General features: G+C 36.4%; 1 protein-coding gene across 1 annotated transcript; it reads left to right on the forward strand.

The window, feature by feature from the left end:
- The first annotated feature begins 4,854 nt into the window (after positions 1 to 4,854).
- LOC101267262 (flowering time control protein FCA) lies at positions 4,855 to 23,334 on the forward strand. Its single transcript, XM_010320798.4, has 18 exons — positions 4,855 to 5,413; positions 8,510 to 8,580; positions 9,146 to 9,224; positions 12,778 to 12,860; positions 12,938 to 12,989; positions 13,117 to 13,184; positions 13,625 to 13,691; positions 15,636 to 15,715; positions 15,800 to 15,867; positions 16,002 to 16,064; positions 16,147 to 16,309; positions 17,703 to 17,786; positions 17,882 to 18,439; positions 18,849 to 19,034; positions 19,122 to 19,328; positions 19,411 to 19,446; positions 22,173 to 22,218; positions 22,922 to 23,334. Exons 1-18 carry the CDS (start codon positions 5,101 to 5,103, stop codon positions 22,927 to 22,929), a joined length of 2,232 nt encoding a protein of 743 aa, XP_010319100.2. The 5' UTR covers positions 4,855 to 5,100; the 3' UTR covers positions 22,930 to 23,334.
- The last annotated feature ends 380 nt before the right edge of the window (positions 23,335 to 23,714 follow it).

Here is a 23,714-nt window from a genome sequence, read left to right on the forward strand (position 1 = left end):
GTTGACTAATGTGCCCGCCGCTTTTATGACTTTAATGAGTGGGGTATTAAAGCAATTTCTTGATTCATTCGTTATAGTCTATATTGGTGATATCTTGATCTATTCAAAAAGTGAGGAAGAATATGTGAACTATCTTTGTATTGTTCTGGTATTCTTGGGAAACAAAGGTTATATGCTAAATTTTCTTAGTGTGAATTTTGGTTGACTTCTATTGCATTTTTTGGACTTGTAGTTTCAAAATAAGGGGTAATGGTAGATCCTCAAAATATTGAGGCGGTTAAGAATTGGGTTCGACTAGCTCTGTGATAGTAGTTAGGAGTTTTGTGGGGCTCGCTAGCTACTATTGTCGATTTGTGAAGAACTTTGCTTTGATTGCCATTCACTCAACAAATTTGACCAAAAGGATCCATTTTAGTGGACTGAAAAATGTGAGGAGAGCTTCCGAAATCTCAAGACTCTCTTGACCATCACACCTATTCTAGCATTACTGGTTAAAAGTAAGGATTTTATTGTTTATTATGATGCTTCACATTCTGGTTTGGGTGTTATGCTGATGCAAGATAAGAATGTTATAGCTTATGTCACGCGTCAATTGAAGGTGTATGAGAGGAATTATCTAACACATGGGTTGGAGCTAGCAACTGTAGTGTTTGCTCTTAATATTTGGCGGCATTACCTCTATGGTGTAAAGTATGAGGTGTTTAATAATCATCACAGGTTGCAACATGGGTTCACACAAAAGGATCCTGAATATGAGACATCGAAGGTAGTGGAGTTGCTCAAGGATTATGATGTGACCATTTAATACCATCCGGGTAAGGCTAATGTAGTGGCAGACGCTTTGAGTCGAAGGGTGGTAAGTGTAAATATTTTAGCTTGCTTGAGTATAGCGAAGCGACCTTTGGCTAGGGAAATTCATACCTTGGAGTCTAAATTCATGCAATTGGGCATCTCAGAGAAAGGTGGGGTGTTAGTTAGCATTAACACTACAACAAAGTTGATCATTAGCAATTAATTAATTCTTAATTGCCACTAAATATGTATTTTTAGCGGCAATAGTCACTCTTTGTATATATTCCTAAAGCCTTTACCAATATTGGTTCTAATGACACTTAACTAATGCCGATAAAGACTTTAGCACTCTTTATTAATGTCAATATTTAATGCTGCTAAAAATTATTTTTGTTGTAGTGTTAAGTTAGAGCCAAAGTCATTGAAGAGATCAAGGCCAACACATGTAAGGATGAAAATTTGAGCGAACTTAAGAAGAATAGTGTGATTGGTAAGACACAAGAGACCACTATTGATGTGGAGGGTGTGCTCAATTTTAAAGGAAGAATTTGTGTACCTAGAGTAGATGACTTAATTTAGAAATTGTTGGCAAAATCTCATGGTTCGCGATACACTATTCATTCGGGTGTGACCAAGATGTATCGAGACTTGAAGATAATTTATTAGTGTCCAGACATAGAAAAGGATATAGTAGTTTGTGGCTAAGTGTCAAAATTGTCAACAAGTGAAGTAAGAACATCAAAGGACTATAGGTTTGCTTCAAAGAATGCCAACCACGGAATGTAAGTGGGAAAGGATAGCCATGGATTTTGTGGTTGGTCTTCCCAAGACTTTGGAAAAGTTTGATTCTATTTGGGTAGTGATCTATAGATTGACTAAGTCAGCCTACTTTATTCCGATAAGAATATATTATAATGTGAAACTATTTACTAAGGTGTATGTGAAAGAGATAATGAGGTTGTATGACGTGCCCCTTTCTATTATCTCAGATCGTAGTACGCAGTTTACATCTATGCTTTGGAGAAAATTACATGATGAATTGGGGACACAACTCACTTTTAGCACCGCTTTTCATCGGCAAACAGATTAGCAATCGGAGAGGACTATCCAAGTGTTAGAGGACATGTTAAAGGCATCTATGATTGATTATTGTGATAAGTTCTTACTTTTGTGTGAGTTCTCCCATAATAATAGTTACTACTTGTCACGACCCAAATCCGGGCCGTGACTGGCACCCACACTTACCCTCTTGTGTGAGCGAACCAACCAAATCTAAACCTTAACATTTCAATGTACTATCAACATAAAGTAATGCGGAAGACTTAAACTCATTAATAAAATCAATAACTATTATTATCCCCTAAATCTGGAAGTCATCATCACAAGAACATCTATAATCAAATTACTAAACTAAGAGTATTCTAAAAGCTAAAAATACATAAGAAGCTAGTCCATGCCGGAAGTTCAAGGCATCAAGACTTGAAGAAGAAGATCCAGTCTAAGCTAGAAGCATTAGCTCACCCTGAATTTCCGGTGTAGTAAGACTGGCTTGAATTACTGTTGAGTCGAAGGCGACGGCACGTATGCTGCACTCCACAAATAAACAAGAAGAAAACATAAAAGTAGGGGTCAGTACAAAACACGAGTACTGAGTAGATATCATCGGCCAACTCAAAATAGAAAACAGTATATATTAGATAATATCATAAAATCAACTAATATCCTTAGCATGCAGCATTTGCAATTACCATAGCCCTTGGTTACAACACCAAGCTCATCAATGAGGACTCACGCCTCCTCATCATACTCATTTGGGAATTAGGTTCATTAGATTGAATATATTAACATCTTTCAAGATTCTTTATCTTTATTCCCCTCGTGTCGGTACGTGACACTCCGATCCTCATATACTATCCTGGTACCGGAACGTGGCACCCGATCCATATTCTATCCTGGTACCGGAACGTGGCACCCGATCCATATTCTATCCTGGTGTCGGAACGTGACACTCCGATCCTCATATACTATCCTGGTACCGAAACGTGGCACCCGATCCATATTCTATCCTGGTGTCGGAACGTGACACCCGATCCATATTCTATCCTGGTACCGGAACGTGGCACCCGATCCCCTAATCTCACTACTTTCATTCATCAAGCCTTTTTTTATACCAAGACATCATCATTAACAAAGTAGATTAGGGTTTCTTTTCAAGATTTGGGATTCAATAGCTTCATCATGCTTATTTATTCACATTTACACAATCACATCATTCATGCAAGCATACAATTAAGCATATAGAAGGTTTACAATACTACTAACACATATCATTCGCTATTAAGAGTTTACTACGAATAGCATGAAAACCATAACTTACCTCCACCGAAGAATTGCGATCAACAAGCTATCTTCTCAGAATCCTTGCTATCCTCTTCGTCTCTCTCTCTCTCTCTACTCGTTCTCTTTCTTTTTCTCTCTCTCTTTGTTCCTTCTTATTTTTCTTATTCCAACCCTCTTTCTTTTACCCTAATTAACATATAATTAAGAATAAAAGATGACAATAATGCCCCACTAATTAACTTAAGGTTACCTCTTTTAACCCCCAGGTAATTAGACTTATTAACATTAACCCACTAACTTTATAATTAGGGCAAGAATAGTCAAAAACGTCCCTTAAAACGTATCAAGAAATCCGACCCAGACTGGGATTGCGCAACCTGTGACGGGCCGTCGCGCCTGCGACGGTCCGTCCTGCAGGTCGTCGCAAAGTTCAGAGACCCAAATTTCCACCAAGGGTCTGTGACGGTCCGTCACGCCTGTGACGGTTCGTCCTGTCATTTCGTTACAAAGTTCAGAGAGTCGATTTCAGCACCCAAATTTCAGAATTTCTAAGTGTTTTAGGACGAGACACCCTCGACGGTCCGTCGTGCCCATGACGTTCCGTCGTGGGTTCCGTCGTCCCAGCCTGTTTTTCCAGAAATAAAATCGGCTGCTTAAAACGACTAAACAGGTCGTTACACTACTCCAACATTGATAGGCATTATATGGGATGAGAAATAGATCACTAACAGGATGGTTTGAGGCTAGAGATGTGAAATCATTGGGGGTAGATCTAGTGGAAGATGCTCAAGATAAGGTAAGGAATATTCAAGCTAAATTTCTAGCGATTGGAGTAGACAAAAAAAGTATGCGGATCATAAGTTAGGAGACATGGTATTTCAAACCGTTGAAAATGTTCTTCTTAAGGTATCACCCATGAAAGGCTAGCAATGTAAATTGTTTAAATAACTATAAGAAAATATTATGAATTATAGGGTAAATATGTGAAAATAGAAGAAAAAAATTATTTATGAAATAAGAAAACATAAATGCAATAAATATAATTATATAATATTGAAGAAAGAGAGAAAAGAAAATAAATAAAATATTTCGTTATAGTCTAAAATTTGGTATAATACATTAAATTTGGTGTTATAGGTTGAGGACGCCCTAAAAAGCTTGTCACCGTCATTGTTAGGCTAAAAAAACTTATTTTGAGGGGAAAAAATATGTTTTTTGTTTGAAAAATCAAAGTGTTTGGACAATCAGTAAAATTACATTTATTCGGAAGCGGAGACAATTTTTCTGTTATTGAAAATTAAGTTAAAAATTTATATACTTACTTTGAGAAAAAATATATATTTTTTTTGCAAAGCTAGGGTGTTTGACCAATCAGTAAAATTACATTTAATTGGAAGCCGAGATAATTTTTGTGTTATTGAGAATAAACTAAAAGCTTATATACTTATTTTGAGAAAATAAAAACTCTTTTCTTGATAAATTAATAAAAAAAATTAAGGCAGAAACAATTTTTTGCGATTGGAAAAAAGCTAAAATTTTACTCTCGGAAAGAAAATAAAAAACAGAAATAGAAAATTAGTTTTCTTTTTTTCTAAATCAAAGTATCTCTGCCATATATATACATATACATATTACCATATTTTTAATTATATTTATATGGTCATGTTAAAACATTTTTTTAAATAAATTAATTAAATATAAATTATTTTTTTTAAACCTCTAAAAATAAACAATTTTTAATAACAATCCCAAGCGACCTCTTTTATGGAAAGGAGAAGGTACATTGTATGCTCGATAATCGAATCACAGATATCACTTCCGTCATCGACTAAACCCAAAGTACATACATAGCTTCTTCGTTCAGCATAAGTTTAGCACAAACAACTCTAGGGTTTATGAGTCCCCAATTCTCGGACCCTTTTTCTCTATAATCCTCAAGAATACCTGTATTCGTAAATCCAATTTTCCATGGATAGACACAAAGGAGAGAGGTACAACTCAGGCCCATTTCAATACAAGCATTCAAGGGGTCCTCCATCTCCTAGAACTTTTTCTGATGATTCTGGGAACCCTCAACATCATCATCGTCAAAGTCAGGATGTATACCGTGGCCCCCGTTACCACCGGGCCTTTAATAGCCCTACTCAGCACCCTAGTGATACTGCTGCTACTGGTGGTGGGGTTGAGTCTGGAAGGTTGCATTTAGGTTACCAGATGCCGCCACCGCCTCGTCCTTTTTCGGGGCCTCTTTCAGGGCAAAAACGGGGTTACCCTTCTCCAGGTATACCTAAAGTTTATCCTCATTTTTGTTTTATCTTCTTTTTTTATTGGTAAGTTGAATGTGGATTATTTATAGTTGGAACAGATGAATCTAGATTCTTGTAATTATGATTCAAGTGAAGAAAAAGTAAGCCTATTTATTTCGGGCTTTAAAACAAGTAGTTCTAGCGGTTGACTCGGTTGTCTCAAATTGTTTCTCATTATTGAGAAAAGGTAACAAAGATAAAGTACGAGCTTGTTTTATAGCAAGAGTAATTAATCATTGTTGTCTCAAGGTCAATCTATTCACGTGTCTTGATAATATTTTTCCTTGTTCACTAATAAATTGAATAATTAAACTCATGTTTCTATAATCAATTCGATCCCCCGATCAAATCGAGGGCAAACGCCTGCTAAAAGATCGCTTGGATTTATCCATGGTTTGTTTGTTTATTTAATTTATTCCTTATCCCTAAAATTCTATTTCTTAATTCGATTTCATTTTAAATCCACTCAAAATCGGATTTGCTTATTTTCTATTTAAATATGTTATATATATAATGTCATTTTTTCCCCTTCCTTGAAAGGTAAGACACATGTACTTGGTTCACTCTATTTCTTTATCTCCCCATGAATCGTATGTGATTTTGTGTAAATTTGATGGAAGGATACATTTGAACACGCAAAGAGTTTTTTACTTTCAAGCACAATCCTTTGGCTACTATGTGCAATTTTGATTTTAGTCGCTAAAAGAAGAATATCCATTTTATTTAACCTCGTACCCTAAGGCTGAGGTTGTGATGTATACTTACTAGCTAGTATTACACTCAAGACAAGATAAAACAAACGTAATCAAATGGTTAAATGATTAATACAACAGTCCAAAAAAAGAAGTAACAAACGTACAAGAAACAGTAAATAATAACTGAAACAATAGATAGTAATAAAATATGAACTACAATTTAACAATATGATAATCGAGGTACAAAGAATCAACCGATAGTAATAGAAATAAAAGGACGAAAAACTACATGAGCGTACTACGACTATTAGTATGAACGGGCAATAAGACAACACGCTGTTTCCTATTAGCCTTCTATCTAATTCGTGTCGTTCTCACCCTCTTATCTTAGGTCATGTCCTCCATAAGCTAAAGTTGTGTCATGTGATGTCTACTTTCCCCAATGCTTTTTCGGTCTATCTCTACCTCTCATAAAACCATCCATAGCAAACGTGTCACACCTCCACACAGGGGCATCCGTATATCCTCTTCACATGTTCAAATAATCTCAGCCTTGCTTTTTGCATCTTATCTTCTACTAAAGTCACTCCAATTTGTCTCGAATTTCCTCATTTCTAATCCTAAACTTCTAGTATATCACATATCCATCGTAACATCCTCATTTCTTCAACCTATCTTTTGAATGTGAGGGTTTTTGACTGGCCAACACTCCGCCACGTATAACATAGCTGATCTAACCACCACCTTGTAGAACTTGCATTTATGTTTTGGTGACACCTTCTTAACACACATGACTTCGGATGGTAGCTCCCACTTCAATCACTGTGTATCCATATGGTGAGTGACAACCTCGTTTATCTCGTATTTCCTTGGATATTAAACCCAAGATACTTGGAGCTACCTCTTTTGGATGACTTGTGTATTAATATTCACTTCTATGTTAGCCTCATGCATTGCGTCACTGATTTTGAACTTCATATATTTTGTTTTGATGTTCCATTAAAATCTAGGGTTTTTCTCCATACGTCTAACTTAGAGTTAACTCCCGTTGCGAAGGCAAATAAAAATAGGGCTTAAAGTCGACCTTTGGTGCAACCCCATCACAACGAGAAAGTGCTTCGAGTCTCCTCCCACTATCTTTACCCTGGTTGGGGCTTCATTTTACATGTCCTTGATTGCCCTAGTATATGCAACAAGCACACCTCTAGCCTCCAAGCATCTCTATAGAACCTCTCATGAGACTTTGTCGTATGCCTTTTCTAGATCGATGAACACCATATATAAGTCCCTCTTCTCTCCCTATAATGGTCCACTATTCTCCATACTAGATGAATGCCTTCTGTAGTTGAGCGCTCTGACATGAATTTGAATTTGTGTTTGGAAAAAGACACACTTATACTTACACTAAGCTCCACCTCCCTCTCCCAAATCTTCATAGTGTGATTCAACAACTTGATACATCTATAATTGTTGCAACTCTGAATGTCTCCCTTGTTCTTGTATCGTTGTATGCCACCGCCATTTTTTGGAATCTCGTTGTCCGGAAACGACATCAAACAACCTAGTCAGCCACTCCATACCTGCCCTGCCTAGACACTTCCAAAATATCAGCGGGATCTCATTAGGATTGAATGCTTTTCCCCTACACATCCTACAAATACCACCCGTGACCTCCACCACCTCTATACACCTACATTACCCAAAATCGCGACTCCTCTTGGAGTGATCCAGATCCCCCAGCACAATTGTCTTTGCCACCCCCCTAATTCAAGAGTTTATGGGAGTATGACTGTCATCTTTGTCTAATGAGTGTTTCGTCCTCTAGTACTTTGATGTCCATCATCTCTGTCTAATGAGTGTTTCTTCCAGTACTTTGATGTCCTCATCCTTCATGCACTTAACTTGGTCCAGGTCACGTGTCATCTTCTCCCTTGCCTTGGCTAACATGTACAACTTTTTTATCCCCGCCTTTGTCCTATAGTTATATGTGCACATCGAGCCTGAAGAGTATTCTAAGTTGTATTATTCTGTTTGGATGTCTCTTATGTACTTCCTAGATCAAAATGTCTAGCATCATGGTTCTTTTGACTGGAAATCCTGTGTATATAATGTAGCAATTACTTGTAAACATACTTTTGAAAGATACTTTTGGTCCAATGTTTTTCTTTCAATGTATATGTATGAAATTTGTTGACTACAAGGCAGTTGCATATTGCTTGGTCAATGTAATGCAGATCTTTTGTTCAGTTAGGGGAGTTTTGTGACATTCGTCTTAGTATATAATTAACACGCGATAGGTCCTTAATTTTTCTCTGCTTGTTTTTCTGTTTTTAAATATTATTTTTAGTGTATTCATTGTTATCCATATTCATTCAGAACAAGTTGACGAGGCTGGTTTTGCCAAACTTTTTGTTGGATCTGTCCCAAGAACGGCAACTGAAGAAGATGTAAGTCCTTGTTATTCTTTAAACTTGTCATTTGTCTTTTTTTTCCTCCTTGTTATTTGTACTCATAATAGGTGACACTAGTATTTTGTGTTCTGGTTCCTACTATATTTGCTTCCTAGATTTCCTGATCATGCCCTCTCTTCTTTGCCGTATTTTATATCCTTATTGGCATGTACTTAGTTCTCTGTGTCACTATTGATCTTGATATCATGCCAAAGAGGGAAGAATAAACTATATTGCGAACGGACATGTAATATGTTGGTATTCGGATTGATTGATAACTTGCATTTGATGTTGATTTCTCTTAACAGAAAGTAGTTGAGATGAACATTTTCTGAGCGATGGTATGCCACTATGATTTTGCTTGCCTTGACCTGTATGCTCTAGGAAGTTCATTTTCACTGGATATGCTTCCTATTAACTTCTACACTTCAATGCATATTGTTTGCCAAGAATGCTGCCATCCGATCTTCTCTTTTTATTCAAACTGTATCATTTCAAAATGTGTTTGGTATTCTTCCTTATCTCTTAGTCCAATTAGCTGATCGTTCTTGTTTGATGTCAGATCCGACCTTTGTTTGAGGAACAAGGACGAGTACTCGAGGTTGCTTTCATTAAAGATAAGAGAACTGGGCAACAACAAGGTATGTATTGCTAGATTTTTTTTTTAGATTTGCGTTGGATCTACATGTCTCTTTTCAGGACCTTTGAGGGCTGAAGGAGCAGTATAAGATCATGTTTGATGTCAGTTAGTTTTCCACAATTGTCTGGATGCCTGGTATTGATTGCAACTGTCTTTTGGGTTCATCCAGTCAACCAAAGAGAAGACGAGAATAAAACTTGTGAATCAACCTTCCTGTGGAAGTAGACAATATTGAAGAAAAGTCTTGTTTTGTAGAATAAGCGTCAGTTGGAGAAATTAGAGTATGATTATTGTATTAGGTTATGTGAGCGCAACTGTTTTCTGTGTTTACTTTGTGGAATCTCTGGATGTACATCACTTGAAATGATTGACATTTGGATTATTACCTTGTGATGTGCCCAACTTCTATTCCATTGGAGTAGTGATATGATTTACTCAGTTGTTGTAGATGTGGAAATTCATCATGTTGATGCGGGCTTGACTCTATAGTAATCCAATTGTGGATTTCTTTTGTGGATGTAAAGTTGGATCATCAAATAGAAATGGTGTGTCCAGCTGGATGTTTAGCATATCTCTTTAGAAGCGAGGGATGAATTGCAAACTATTTCCTTGGTAAATTGTCGTATTAATTAACAGTCTAATATCATCTACTTTTCATTTTCGGAGAATGATTAACTTATTGAGGCTTTCCTAGATCTCATCTGAAGCTTATCTTATCACAGTGGTTGGTGTATGACAACAAACAACTGAACAAATAAATAGAGTATCTTTTTAATCAGAGTGCTGAGACTGACATGGCTGCTAGATGCTGATTTGAGTTGTTAGTGAAATCATTCTGAAGTGCTATGTGTATTTAGACATTTATTCTTCTCCATTCATCTCCTGTTCAGTTGAATGCGTATGTATGGTCGATTTTGAAGCCACACCCTCCTTTAGTTAATAGTTCCTCGATACGTCCGTATGCTTATCATTTGCAACATACGGTGCATGATGAATGAGTGTGTCTGGTTGGTATTTGGTAGATGCCTGGATGACATGACATTGCCATTTTCTCTTTTTTTTTTTGGTGCAATATCGTGTATTTGAATGTATCCCCAGGATTTTTCAAACATATACCACGATGAATGTGATGTTTAGGATATTAATATTCCATCTTCAATTTATTGCTTGTGCTGATAGGGGCCTTGTGAATTATCTTGCATTATTTACCCCAATACGAGTGAGCTCTTCATTGAATGCTTCTTAATGTTTGTTCGATGATGTTCATGGGTGGATGAGGTTCTTATGATAATGCACTGGAAGGTGTTTTAATTTAATTATTAATTTATGTGATCCTCTTGGCTCTTGGTGTGGTTGATTTTGAGTTTTGGCTTCTGATCAATAACAATTGTCAGAAGTAATGGTAGTTGTTCATTAACAAAGGCATGTGCATCTTATGCCACATTATGTAAATTCTAGATTTTGTTCCATTACAGGATGTGACACTCTTATAGAACAAACAGGGTTGTGACACCCTTGTAGAACAAACAGGGTTGTGCGCACTGCTTTTGCTGTGTAGTGGCATGGTCAATATAATATTTGTGTACATTAATGGATATGGATGTGTAATTTTCTTGATGAAGTTCATCATCAATGCAGGCTGCTTTAACAATTTCCCTCATAAGATATATTAGATTATATATGGTTGGCTTCATTCTTCTGCGGTGGTTGATTGTGTATATTAATTGCGCGTCCCTGTGATGCTTTTCCATTACCAAAACCCATGGGGTGCATAGCAGGTGTGTTTATTGAGCTTCATATGCATCCCATAAAACAACAAATTATTTTGCTCATGACTTTATTGAGCTCTATCAAACAACATATTATTTTGTCTGCAGGGGACCATCATAATAAGTATCTGCTTTATACACATGGTAGGTAGTGAGTGTATGATTTGGACCTTGAGAATTTCTATATTTTAATTTAGCCATATGTCACCATTATGCCACAAAAGGTGGCTAGAGTTAAAAATTTGACTGAGCAGTTGCATGAATGACATGGTTGGTCAACACTGCATGGAATGAAAACAGTTTCACCACTTAAGTTTCTAGGATCTGTAGAAACTGTGTCAGAAAAAGAGTAATAGTGATATGAAAGATGTTTGATGCCTGTCACTGGGCTAAAATCAGGGAAGTACAAGTTTTTTATTCTAAAGGTATTACAGTTAATGTTGTGCTGCTGAGTTAATTCGCTAGTGAGTCAGGTTACTGATTTTCAGTGACGGGGTTCTCACTTTGGTTTCTGTTTTGTGCTTTGCATCTTTAAGTTATTTTGATTGTCTGCTTCTTGGGCTTGATGCATTTCCCCATTTCTGGCCTTCATTCACTTCTTTGTAGGTGTTTGTTAATCTATCTTCGTCAGGCTATAATGATATCTGATTGAATGTTTTCAGTTATAAGTTGCATAACTTGTTCTGATTTATGCAATCTTTGAATTTTCTACATACACGAAAGGTGGTGTATGGTTAAGCCCCATTCGTGTTGTCTGATTAAGTGGAAGAACACCCACTTAGAGTATTTTGATTTATATTAAGTTTTGTGCTATGGAACTTAAAATTTTCTAATGATGTTCTAAGTTGCAAGATTTCCTCTATTTCTCCACCTTAGTTATTAATTTTGTTTCTGAGATGATACTTGTTGTTTTTGTTGCAACTTTAAGTGCTCTTATTTTTTACTTTTATCTTTATGATTTTATGAAGTGCATGTTCTGAGATACAAAGAAAATTACTAGCTTCTATGCTGTAGTTAATCAATAGTGCTCGCTGCTCACTTTCTATAGAATGTATTTGGTTATATTAACTCCTCAAACGTTTGGGAGGATAATGGGTGCATGCTTCTCCTCTTCTACAGTTTAGTCTTTGTGTGATTAATTAACTGAATGAAAAAGAATGCTGGATCGGTGTTACAATTGCAGAATATATTGTTCCCTCAGTTCTTTGATTTAGTTACATTTATCTTCAACCTGACTGTCTAAAATGGCATTCTGAGAAGTCTCAGTTCAGCAACTCAGTTCAGTTATCAGTGACCGAGGAAAGGTTGAGACGAAGAGGCTGATAACTATCATAATTTTGTCTTGGAATAATCAAACATTGTAAATCTAATGGGGCTTCAAATGATTTTATATGGGGGTTAATGAAGTAGGTGACCTTGGTTGGATCTTATGTCTGCTGTCAGAGATTTTTACCTGTTTGGGTGGTGTGCTTGGCTAACTTAAACAAGCAGCGTGTATGCTTCACTGTTGATGGAATGAATATCATATATGTGTTCATGCGACACTTTGTGGGCTTTAAAACTATACTATTACTTCTGCGTATCAGAAAAATATATGATATGTTGTCGTGGACTTTTCATCTTTATATTAATGACTTATTACCCCTTTGCTATCCCTTAAAGTCCATTCTGTTTACTTGCTATGTATCATGCTGCTGAATGCTGTACTCTTCTTTGCGGGTGTGTACTTGCTAGTGAAGCTTTGTGGAATCTGATAATATCAGGATATAAACTTGACTTCTGCAGGATGTTGTTTTATTAAGTATGGTACTTCAGCTGAAGCTGATAGAGCTATAAGAGCATTGCACAATCAATATACTTTGCCTGGGGTAAATTCTACTGCTGAGATACTGGAAAATTGTTTGGCTCATTTTTTAGTTCTTAATTCATCTGTGTATTTAACCAGGGAATTGGTCCTATTCAAGTTAGGTATGCAGATGGTGAACGTGAACGCCTTGGTAATTTTTACATTCTTTTACCAAGTACCTCAACATTTTAGTTCAGATAGTACTTCGTGTGACTTGGTTGAAAGGGACTTTATGCTTGTTAGTTTGTTACTCATTTTCTGTTCTTCCCCATCGATAGGTGCAGTTGAATACAAGTTATTTGTTGGGTCATTGAACAAACAAGCTACAGAGAAGGAAGTTGAAGAAGTATGTAAATGCATTACCAAGATATTTTTTTCTTTTCACATGTTCTATTTTTTCAGTTTGGAATTTTATCTTTTGCATAGATAGCTGTCTATCTACGCGCATAGCATGTGACGGCCTCAACAGGTCAAAGCTTGTGCCTTGTATCTATAAACCCAACTAAAATTTCAAAACATGCATATATGTACATCTGTCTTCATTGATTGATTATAGTAGCTTGCCAGCGAGGTGCTGAAAAACTTTTCAAGTGGGTGAGCACATATAGCTGCATCATGACATGTGAATGTGACACCACAACCACACTGTACATAGCTTGTTATTTTCAACCTATTTGGCATGGAATATGAATTGCTGACAAATTTTCCGAATGATTCGCTTTTGTTGTATGCTTTTCATATTTTATTGAAAAACAGCTACTAAATATTTCTTTTCAATTCTTTCAGATATTTTTACCATATGGTCGTGTGGAAGATGTCTATCTCATGCGTGATGATATGAAGCAAAGTCGTGGTTTGTGTTATTGATTCCTTTTTTATTCTGTATGAATGTGCACCTTATCCTGTGCTTTTGCTATATGATGAGACCCAGTTTCTTTTCCCTGTTAGTGCCTAAAGGCAGAATCTCCATATCTCAGGTTGAAGCAAACTTATGACTTATAAACTATTGTTGAACTATTCCATTGATGCTTTAGCTATAAACTTACCTATAGGCTCATCCTTTCTTAGATGTCCAATATATTTTTTATTTTATCTTGAACAATACATTATGGTCTTTGGAGCCAAATTGTTATGTGGGGGTGTCAAAAATAACCCAAACAGAGGTAACCCGCCCAGAATTTTAAGGGTTGGGCTCAAGATAATTTGAATTGGGTTCAATCTCAACTCATTCAAGCCTAACTCATTTTAAGAGAATCCTCAATTGAGCCCAATTTAATCTCCAATTTCAATCCGTTTTAAAACTCCTTACTAAGATATGTTCCAATATTAAAGTTAAGAATTATTATCTCTTTAGCAACTTTTAGGATTTATCTATCCATTTATTACTTATTTTAAATTAATCAGGTCAAATTGGGCTGGTCAAGACTCAACCTGTTTCTAGCCCTTTTGAACCCAATCCATTTGAGCCCAAAGTAAACTTGGGCGGGTCAAGACCCAACCCAATTTCTGTCTTAACCCATTTTAGTATCTCCAATTTCAACACTACCCGCCCATTTGACACCCCCTATTGTTATTAACACTTGTCTTCACAGTTCACACTTCATTTTTCAATATTCTCTTAGATATCACTAGGAAGTACACACTATTGTTTTCACTAATTTAATAGTTTAAAAAGAAAAAGTAGATGTTTTCTTGCTGAGGGAAAAATATAATCTTAGCTTTTCTATAGTCCTCCTTTGTTCTCTTAGAGGTCGTTTAGTAGAGTGCATTCGAAAAAATAATGCATGCATTAGCTTTGTACAATGTTTGGTACACTTTTTCAACCTATGCATAACTAATGAAGCATTAGTTCTATTTGGAATAAAGGTATGTATAAGTAATACATGGAACTCCATGGTATTGGTAATGTTGTGGGTTTATGCATATATTAGCCTGATGAAAGACAGTTGCACCTCAAAACCTTTGTCAAACCTGGGGGTGTCAAAAATGAACCCAAACATATGTAACCAGCCCAGAATTTTATGAGTTGGACTCAAGATAATTTGAATTGGGTTCAATCTCAATACGTTCAAGCTTCACCCATTTGAAGAGAATTTTCAATTGAGAGCCCAATTCAATCTCCAATTTCAATCCGTTTTAAATTTTTTTATTAAGGTATGTTCCTATATTGAAGGTATGGATTATTATCTGTTTAGCATCTTTTAGGATCTATCTATCCATTTGTTACTTTTTGAGCAAAAAATTTTTGAGCGAAAATTCAAATTGTGATTATAGAAGTTAATTATCAATATGTTAAATTATTGAGATTAATCGGTTCAAATTGGGCGGGTCAAGACCCAACCCATTTTTTAACCCATTTGAGTCCGAAGTGAACTTGGGCGGGTTAAGACTCAACCCGATTTCTTCAATCCATTATAATATTTCAATTTCAACCCAACCCGCCCATATGACACCCCTAGTCAAATCCATTCCATCATATTTTATGGAGGGTATTTTCTTAAACAAATATTTCTTTCTGTAGAAATTATGCAATACATGTTATTTTTAATACACCAAATCAAACACGGTATAAGAAATAATTTCAGCATAACTGATTCAAGCATTACTAATACACCATATTTAACACTATTCTTATCCATCCTATCAAGCAGCCTCTTAATGAGTTCCTGTTAAGTACTTGATTACTTGCACCAAAGGATGCTGAACATTAACAACAATAATTCAAGGATGAAGTCTTGGGGTTTATTGTTGGTAGTTTATATTCACCCTTGCTAATTTAACTATAACTACATTGAAGGTTGTGGATTCGTCAAATATTCTAATAGAGATATGGCAATGGCTGCTATAAACTCTCTGAGTGGAAATTATACAATGAGGGTAAGGTTGTGATCTTAGTAGTTGTCTTGTTTGATACCATTATTAAGCCCTTTTATCAATTTGTAATTGCCTTTACAATTCCAGGGGTGCGATCAACCTTTAACTGTTCGGTTTGCTGACCCCAAGAGACCTAAACCTGGAGAACAACCTAGGTATTTAATGAGATACCAATGTTCTTTATTTTAATAAAAGCAAAGATGTTCTGAGTTGGCTTTGCTTTGACCAGTACATTAGTTGTTCTGCTTATTAGTTATAGTTTGCTTTATCACTCTCTCACTCCTTCCAGAGGTGGTGGGCCAGCTTTTGGTGGACCTGGTGTTGGACCTCGCTTCCCAACACCTGGGATTAGGTATTAGTTAAGTTTTTTCATTTGCTACTGAGGTTTTCCTCAATATAGAACTCAGACTCTTTGTTTTTTCTCTGGTATGTAGACCACCACCTAATATTGGCGAGCCTGTGCAAGGACAAGTTGGTCCTAATGCTTGGCGTCCTATGAGCCCTGAAGGTTTCAGGCCAGTTTCCAACCAAGGGATGCATGGTTTTGGAAATCAATTTCCTCCTAGATCCACTGATACCACAGTGCCTTCTGCTTTGGTAAGGAAAACATGTTGAATCCTCTGTTGCCGTTAGATTAACTGTTTATGAGGGGAAAGTTGCATTGTTTATTTAATTGCCATCATGCACTGTGTTGATGTAAGTGCGTGCTTGTCCTTTTGGTTCAAAAGCTTTCATATGAAATGAATTCTAAAGCTATATATTATATATAGCTCGGGGGTTACTTGGTAATGTACTTCCTCTAAGTATGTTGGTGGTCAATTTTAGCATTGGTGGTCAATTGTTGCATGTGTTGGTGGTCAGTTGTTGTAGAGGTAAGAAAGTCAGTTCTTTGACATATATTTGTACCTGCGAAAATGTCTAGCTAGGTTGGAATTACAGAGACACATCAGGTATGGACTACTGCAAATGGCCTACACCATCTATTACCTACCCTTTCCTAGGAAACTAGATTGAGTATCATTATGAATACATGCTGTGGTCATTTTTGTAATGACGGTTATGTCTGGGCCAACTTTCACTCACCTCGATTATTCCACCAGGTATCTGCTACCTCCCACCAATACAGATGGGAAGAAGTCACCTAGTGTTTTTTCTTACCTCCGCTGAGATGGTCTATGTTGCTCAACCCTCCAAAAATGATGCTGCACCCATGTGCTACATGCTTTAGTCATATAACTAGAACCAATTCTTAGACCTGTAATATATTCCTGGATTTATCTGCAGAACATGTTTTCTTGTTGCATTCTGGGTCAAACTTCTTTGGGTGATTTCTGTTTTTGTTAATGAGAGAATTTTATTTATTACCTGTCCTTGTAGCATTCAAACACTTAACTACTCATACATTTTTAAAACACATGTTACTCTTAAATTCAAAGATTTTTCTTTATAATTTTATCTGATACTACGTCTTTTTGGAAGCATACTATTTAGTAGAACAGAGACATAAAATGATCATGTCTCTATGATTGTGTTCTTATCTCCTCTCATCAGGTTTTAGGGTTCCCTGTTCAAATTTTTGCTTGATTCCTCTAGGATTGTGTGTTTTTAGAGCCTAATTTAGAGTGTTTTTCTCTACACAATTTGTGTTTAGATGATCTAATCTGAATGATATTTCTGAACTTCTAATAGCAAACTGCGAGCTAAAGTGGCATCAACTTTATTGCTAGGCATAATTCAAGTAGAAGAGCATGTGTATGGTTGTGACCTTTAGCTGTATCATAATACTTAATTGGACTACTTTGTGTGTGATTACTGATTTCAACTTACTTAAATTCATTTTCCAGAAGAAATCGACCTCGACTAATTCTTGATTGAGTAATTGTTGATTGTATATCCTAAAGACTGTTTTTCTATATTATGTATATAAAGTACACTTTGTACATGTGTAGAAATGGTGTGTTGTTTTAATGCTGCCTGCACAAACTTTTAGGGTGGCTCCTTCAGGAGTGTTAATGGCACTGGAAATGGGATGCTTACAGGAATTGCAGCTTCTTCTGCTCCTACACCGCAACTGGTGTGTGTTTATAGAAACTTGCTTAATGTTATTTCAATCTTAAGAATGGTTTTTGTTCGTTGTTTTTGTGCTAAGTTGTGTCTTCTATTGGCAAGTCTGCTCAACAATTCCCCACTGTTGGCCAACAAATTTCTTCACTACAAAAGCCACTTCAGTCACCACAGCATATACCATCTTCCGTGCAGTTTCAGCCTCCAGCATCAACACCTATGTCACAGGGACCAACATCAAATGCTTTGTTTGGGCAGAGAAATCAAGTACAAATGTCCCACTCTGCTGGTCAAAGTCCTTTCCGTCAGGGAGCGCTGTCGCAGCAGTCACTTGGTTTGACTGGGCAATCAACTGTTTCTCAGCCCCAGGTGCAGCGCAATATGACACCTGTCATTGGACATACACCCTTAAGTAACAACATGCAAATACATGCTGCATCTGCAAATGCAAACCAGCAGCCTTTCCAGCAGCAGTCGGTCCAACATCTTCAACAGCCACCTTCGCAACTAGCACAGATGTTGTCTCAACAGACCCAAACTCTGCAGGCGAGTTTTCAATCATCGCAGCAAACCTTTACTCAGCTTCAGCAACAATTGCAGCTCATGCAACCATCTAGCCAAAACTCAGCAGTCCAGCAGGGCACACAAGATGCTAAACAACAGGTACACTTGAGAATATTTTCACAATAGAATTTCTTATAACATAGGTTTTTGAGATTCTCAATTTTTTCCTTTTTAAAATAATTTCCCGTGGGTTGGAATGATATATGGTATTTACTTGCCATTGTTCCTTTTTAAATTTGTGTGTTCTTTGGTTCAAAATATGTTCTGTTTCAGCCAGTTCTAGTTGGGGGCTCAGTCTGTGTTTCCTTGCCATAAGTAGTATTCGAGTATTAAGAGTAGATGTTATGTGCACATTGAGGTTAGCTGTTGACAATGTATACTGTCCTGTTACTGTGCACATTGTGTTTCCTTGCCATAAGTATAAATATGTCAATAATATTCGAGTATTAAGAGTAAATGTTACTGTGCACATTGGGGTTAGCTGTTGACAATGTATACTGTCCTGCAGTCTGCATGGCCTGGGCTTGTTCAACAACCTGCACCTAGTGCCACTGCTGTCCAACCAAAAGCAGATGCACTTCCTGCTACATCTGGAATGAACCAGACTACAAGTCTGGTGAAATGTAATTGGACAGAGCACACATCTCCTGATGGATTCAAGTACTATTACAGCAGTACTACTGGAGAAAGCAGGGTAAACATCTACTATATAGTGCCAGTTGGTTGAGTTATATACTTTTAGGCCACCTACTAAGTATTAATCGTTGCTTTTGAAATTTAGTGGGAAAAGCCGGAGGAGCTGATATCATATGAACAACAACAGCAAAAACTGTCAGTCCAACAGTCTCATAATCAGGCTCAACCCCAGGGGTTTCCTTCCCAACAAGTTCCTGAAATGCAAGCACAGCCTCGGAGTCAGCTTCCAACATATATCCCAACGCAGGTCCGCCCTCCTCAACTATCACAACAAGCTTCTCAAGCTACAATGGTTAGTATTTACTATATAACCGTTTTTCATTATAGGACTTGGATTTCAGTGGAATTCTTATTATATGTTTTTGATTTTCCAGTACCCAGTTGGAATGACAGGTCAACAACCGATTCAGGTAACATTATGCTTCTCATTGTTCTGATCTTATGTTTTTTGAATCTTTGTAGATCATTCAACTCTTGCCTCAACTGTAGAAAATATGGCTCTCTTCACAGTAAATATATATGCCAAGATGGCGATGTAGGATTTATATCTTGTGATGTACAGTATCAACTGCTAAGTCACGTCTTTTTTAAATAAATGAAAGTTACAAGTACTGTAGAATTCAGAATGAAGGCAGTGCTAGTTGCCATATTCACAGAACAAAGTGAATCAAAATTCAGTGTATACCTTGGTGCTACTTACGAGAATTTTACGAAGATTCTTAAACTTATAAAATAGACTCAGAACATTCTATGAAGCCTTCTTTACACATAATGAAAAAGTAAGAGTTCAACTTGATTTTCTGAATGAAACTTGAGTAATCTTCAATACATCTTGCATTTCTTTCCTTCCTAATAGTCCACCAAATGCAAGCAGGTATTTGTTTTCCATTTGTTCTTCTGCCTGGTACCTCTGCCCAAGTTTCTCCAACATGCCAGTAATTTACTAGTCAGACTAGGAATTGTTCATCTGATAACTTTCATGTTTAAGAAAAGCTGCCAACGCTGGTTAGCGATTGCTCGGTGAATAAACAGATCTGTTACTTTTTTACTCTTCTAGAGATGCCATTTTGAGCATAACTGAATGCCCCTCCCCTTCTCGTTAATTTTTCTCCAGTCAGGCAGGCTTCTTAGCAATTAGCTAAACAAAATGAGCTACATGGTATGTAATTTTGACTTTCCATTTATGTGTCAAGGCCACAATGCAGCTTGTTGAACAGTATGGATAAAATCATCAAAAGATGATTAATTTGTCCTCTTGTTCCTCAAACCCTTTGAATGCTCCAGAGAAGAAATAAACTCATCAACTCTATCTCTCAATCCTGTTCAAGTTCTGATTCTGATGGGCCCCTATTTGATTTACTGTTGCATCCTGTTGTTAGCTTAAACTGAAGATATCAGGGCACAGAATCTTTAAAGACCCCTCTCCAAGCCAGTTATCTATCCAAAATGATCTCCCATTTCCACATTGATGTTTGTATTTACTTTGTAGAGTTTGGCAGATGATCTTTGAAATTCCATTTTCTGAGAAGATTGCCACACCGCTCCGAGGCCAAACACATTGAATGACAAAACCACAACATGACTTCCTGATTAAATTCCTTCTGCGCTCCAACCATTCGTACCATATTCCTGATTTTGATAACTCGTACCCCCTCTGTCCCTAGTTAGTTGTCCACTTTTCCTTTTTTAGTTTTTCGTAATTACTTGTCCATTTTGACAAATCAAGAAAGGACAACAATATTTTACCTATTATACCCTCAATTGATTATTTTGAAAAAGGTAGAACTTCTTGAATATTTCAAGTTTTTAATTCATCCACTTCATAATTAATAGAGGTAGAATGGTAAACTCACTATGCCAGTTATTGTTTTCTTAATGTGTCAATTCAAAAGTAGACAAGTAATTAGCTAGTTTAGTTTTGTTTTAAGTACACGCAACTGTCTGTAGTTCCATGATGTAAATATGGGACCCAGCCTTTAGTGCTGAAGATTAATACACAAACTGTTACCATTGTCAATATTTTTTTGAATGACTTGTCACCAGCCAATATTTAAATTCTGTTATCCACCTGAATCTTTAAATTTAGTTTTTAAACAAGCTTATGAACAATATTAATTCTCAAAAAAATATATAGTTTTTAACAATCACTTACGGGTGATTGAAGAAAAACTAGTTTCCTCCAAAGGATCGTGACATCCAAGTGCCCTGGAAAGAAGTTGTTAGTAAACGAAAATAGTCTAGTTTCTATCCTCGATATATTGCCATCTTGTCTCTTCCATTTGACTCCTTGTGAAGTATCTAAGAAATATAGAAATATCTTAAACTTAGTGTTTGGTAATGAAATCATCTGTGTGCTTGTATTCTGCTGATACCTGCCTTCTGCATTACCCCTTTGTGCTGAAGATGAGAGATTCTCCCTGGCATGGCTTCTACAGTCCCGTGCCACAGTACTTGACAAATACCTGAGTCCATATTTCTCCCCCTCAGCACAACCAATAGCTGAGAAGGGAAAAGATGAAAATTGTCTGTTCTATTGGTATGTGTTTTCTCCGGGTCCAAGTGCTCTTTGTCTCTATTAGGTTTCTGTTTTTTCTTTAGCCCGATAAGAGTCGACTTTATAGCTTTAAGTTGAATTAGCAAAATAGTGGCTGGCATCGCCAATGTCTGTTTCCTCAACCCCCAATCTGCTTTCTCACGGGCCTTTTTTTTTTTTGTGAAGAAGGCATTTTGGTGCAACCTTCACTCTATTAGTGGTCGAAGAAACCTGTAAGCTTCAATTGAGCCAGAAGGGCCATTTGTTGTGTCCTGCTTTACGTGCCATCCAACTTTTTGCTAGATTTTAAACGTTTTTTGTCCTTTTATTCGCCAAAAAATCTTTATTGATATTGATTTTTATATGGTGTTCATTTTATCGCCAACATATATGGTATAACTATGTAGCCTGTGTAATGCATTATCTGAAGTAACAGTAAGGAATGAGTTGATTGATCAAAGGATCCTCAATTATTTTGTAATGTACTGGTTACGCTGTAGTTCTCGAATGAATAAATTGAGGACTATCAGTAAGTATAATGTGTGATGAACTTCTTGTGGTGCATTTGACGGCCATATCACCTCATCTTCTTACTCTTCACAGGGAATTCAAGCTGCTCAGGAGTGGATGTGGAAAAACAAGCCTGAAGGTTTCTTCTTTTCTTTGAATAGCAGAATTTATTAAGTTGGTCCAGGAATAGCTCTATCATCACCGATAATCTTGCAACCCTATCGGTTTGGTGGGTTTGTGGTCGAGCATATAAACATGAGAAACTTGCATAAATATACCATACTAAGAAAATATTTACCATTTATAGTGATACCATTTTTTTTTCATTTAATCACTTTTAATACATCTATAATACAGTTTTAATACATATTACGGGGAACAACTTATAAAACACATACAATAAAAGCTTTATTGATGAATAATATATTTGTCATATTTTATCACACATTTTAATATAATGTGCAAATTTCTCACTAAACAAGCACAATATATTTTAAACAATTATAGTACATATATATTGCATACATAATTCATTATTAATACATATTGTGCATTTATCATAGTATTCTTTAAATGCTAATAAATAAAAAGATTGCTAAAATCTGTAATTATTTATATAAAGATACCCATTTAAGTAATTTTTCCTATAAGCATTCTAGAAGTTGGGCTTAGGCATCATCTGTGATTTGGAGTATTAAAGTTGCAGTTTACTTGAAAGGGGCTTTACACAATGGCTAGGCCTATGCATCTTTTGTTGAGCGGCATGCTTGTGCCTGTCTTTATTCTACAATTGAGAATATTATTACCAACGGCTGTATTATAATGAATATTTATGTTCACAGGAGGTTGAGTTTTGCAGCTAAGATGATGCATTTAGGTGGAAGCAGATGTCACAATTTTGTATTGTGCAGCCTGATCTCAAAGGAAATGTAGCATTACTCTGTGAATATCTTTTACAGTGTTGAGTACACTGCCCTAAGGAGTCCATGGCCAGTCTACGCGATAGCTATAATGCTTAGAGATTGCCATTGTGTGCCTCAAGGTTTCCAGCATTTCCTTGATAGTCCCTATTGTGTATCGTCTTATATTTATATTTTTATCAGAGCCCACAGTTGGGTTCGAAGATGTGTAGTCTAGAAATAAACCCCTCCCCAGCAAACCATGTTTGTTGTGTCAACATGGTTCTTTGCCTTGTATTATTATATTATATTATATTATTATACTTGGGGCACCCACCATTCATTAGCTTTTTTTACCTGCTGTGTCCTATGGCCTTTGGTATATTTACATGCTCTTTTAGGTCGTGTAATACACCTAAAGAATTTTTGACATAATATGGATGGGAAGAGTTTTTCTGGATTTAGGGCTAGACAATTAATGGCCTGTCTAGATGGACTTGTAAAAAGTAGGGAAAAAGGACAAACATATGCCCAACTATTGAAAATGGTATGTGTGTAACTATTGAGATACCAGGTTCCAATATTTACTTAAATTTTACCCAAAATCAAAGATCCAGTCGGATTAATAAAAACTCGTTCAAATTTTATACCAAACAAAAATACCCTCAAATCTGTCTTTCGATTCATCTTCATTTTCAGTCCTCCAAATTTTACCAAAACAAGAACTCAATAAATG

The sequence above is a fragment of the Solanum lycopersicum genome, chromosome 1, assembly GCF_036512215.1.
Source record: "Solanum lycopersicum chromosome 1, SLM_r2.1".
Taxonomy (NCBI): domain Eukaryota; kingdom Viridiplantae; phylum Streptophyta; class Magnoliopsida; order Solanales; family Solanaceae; genus Solanum; species Solanum lycopersicum.

Coding starts and splice junctions, on each gene's coding strand:
- LOC101267262 (XM_010320798.4), top strand. CDS start 5,101: ATGGATAGACACAAAGGAGAGAGGTACAACTCAGGCCCATTTCAATAC. Junction 17,787..17,881: donor CTGCTCCTACACCGCAACTG/GTGTGTGTTTAT, acceptor TCTATTGGCAAG/TCTGCTCAACAATTCCCCAC. Junction 19,329..19,410: donor AAGCTTCTCAAGCTACAATG/GTTAGTATTTAC, acceptor TTGATTTTCCAG/TACCCAGTTGGAATGACAGG.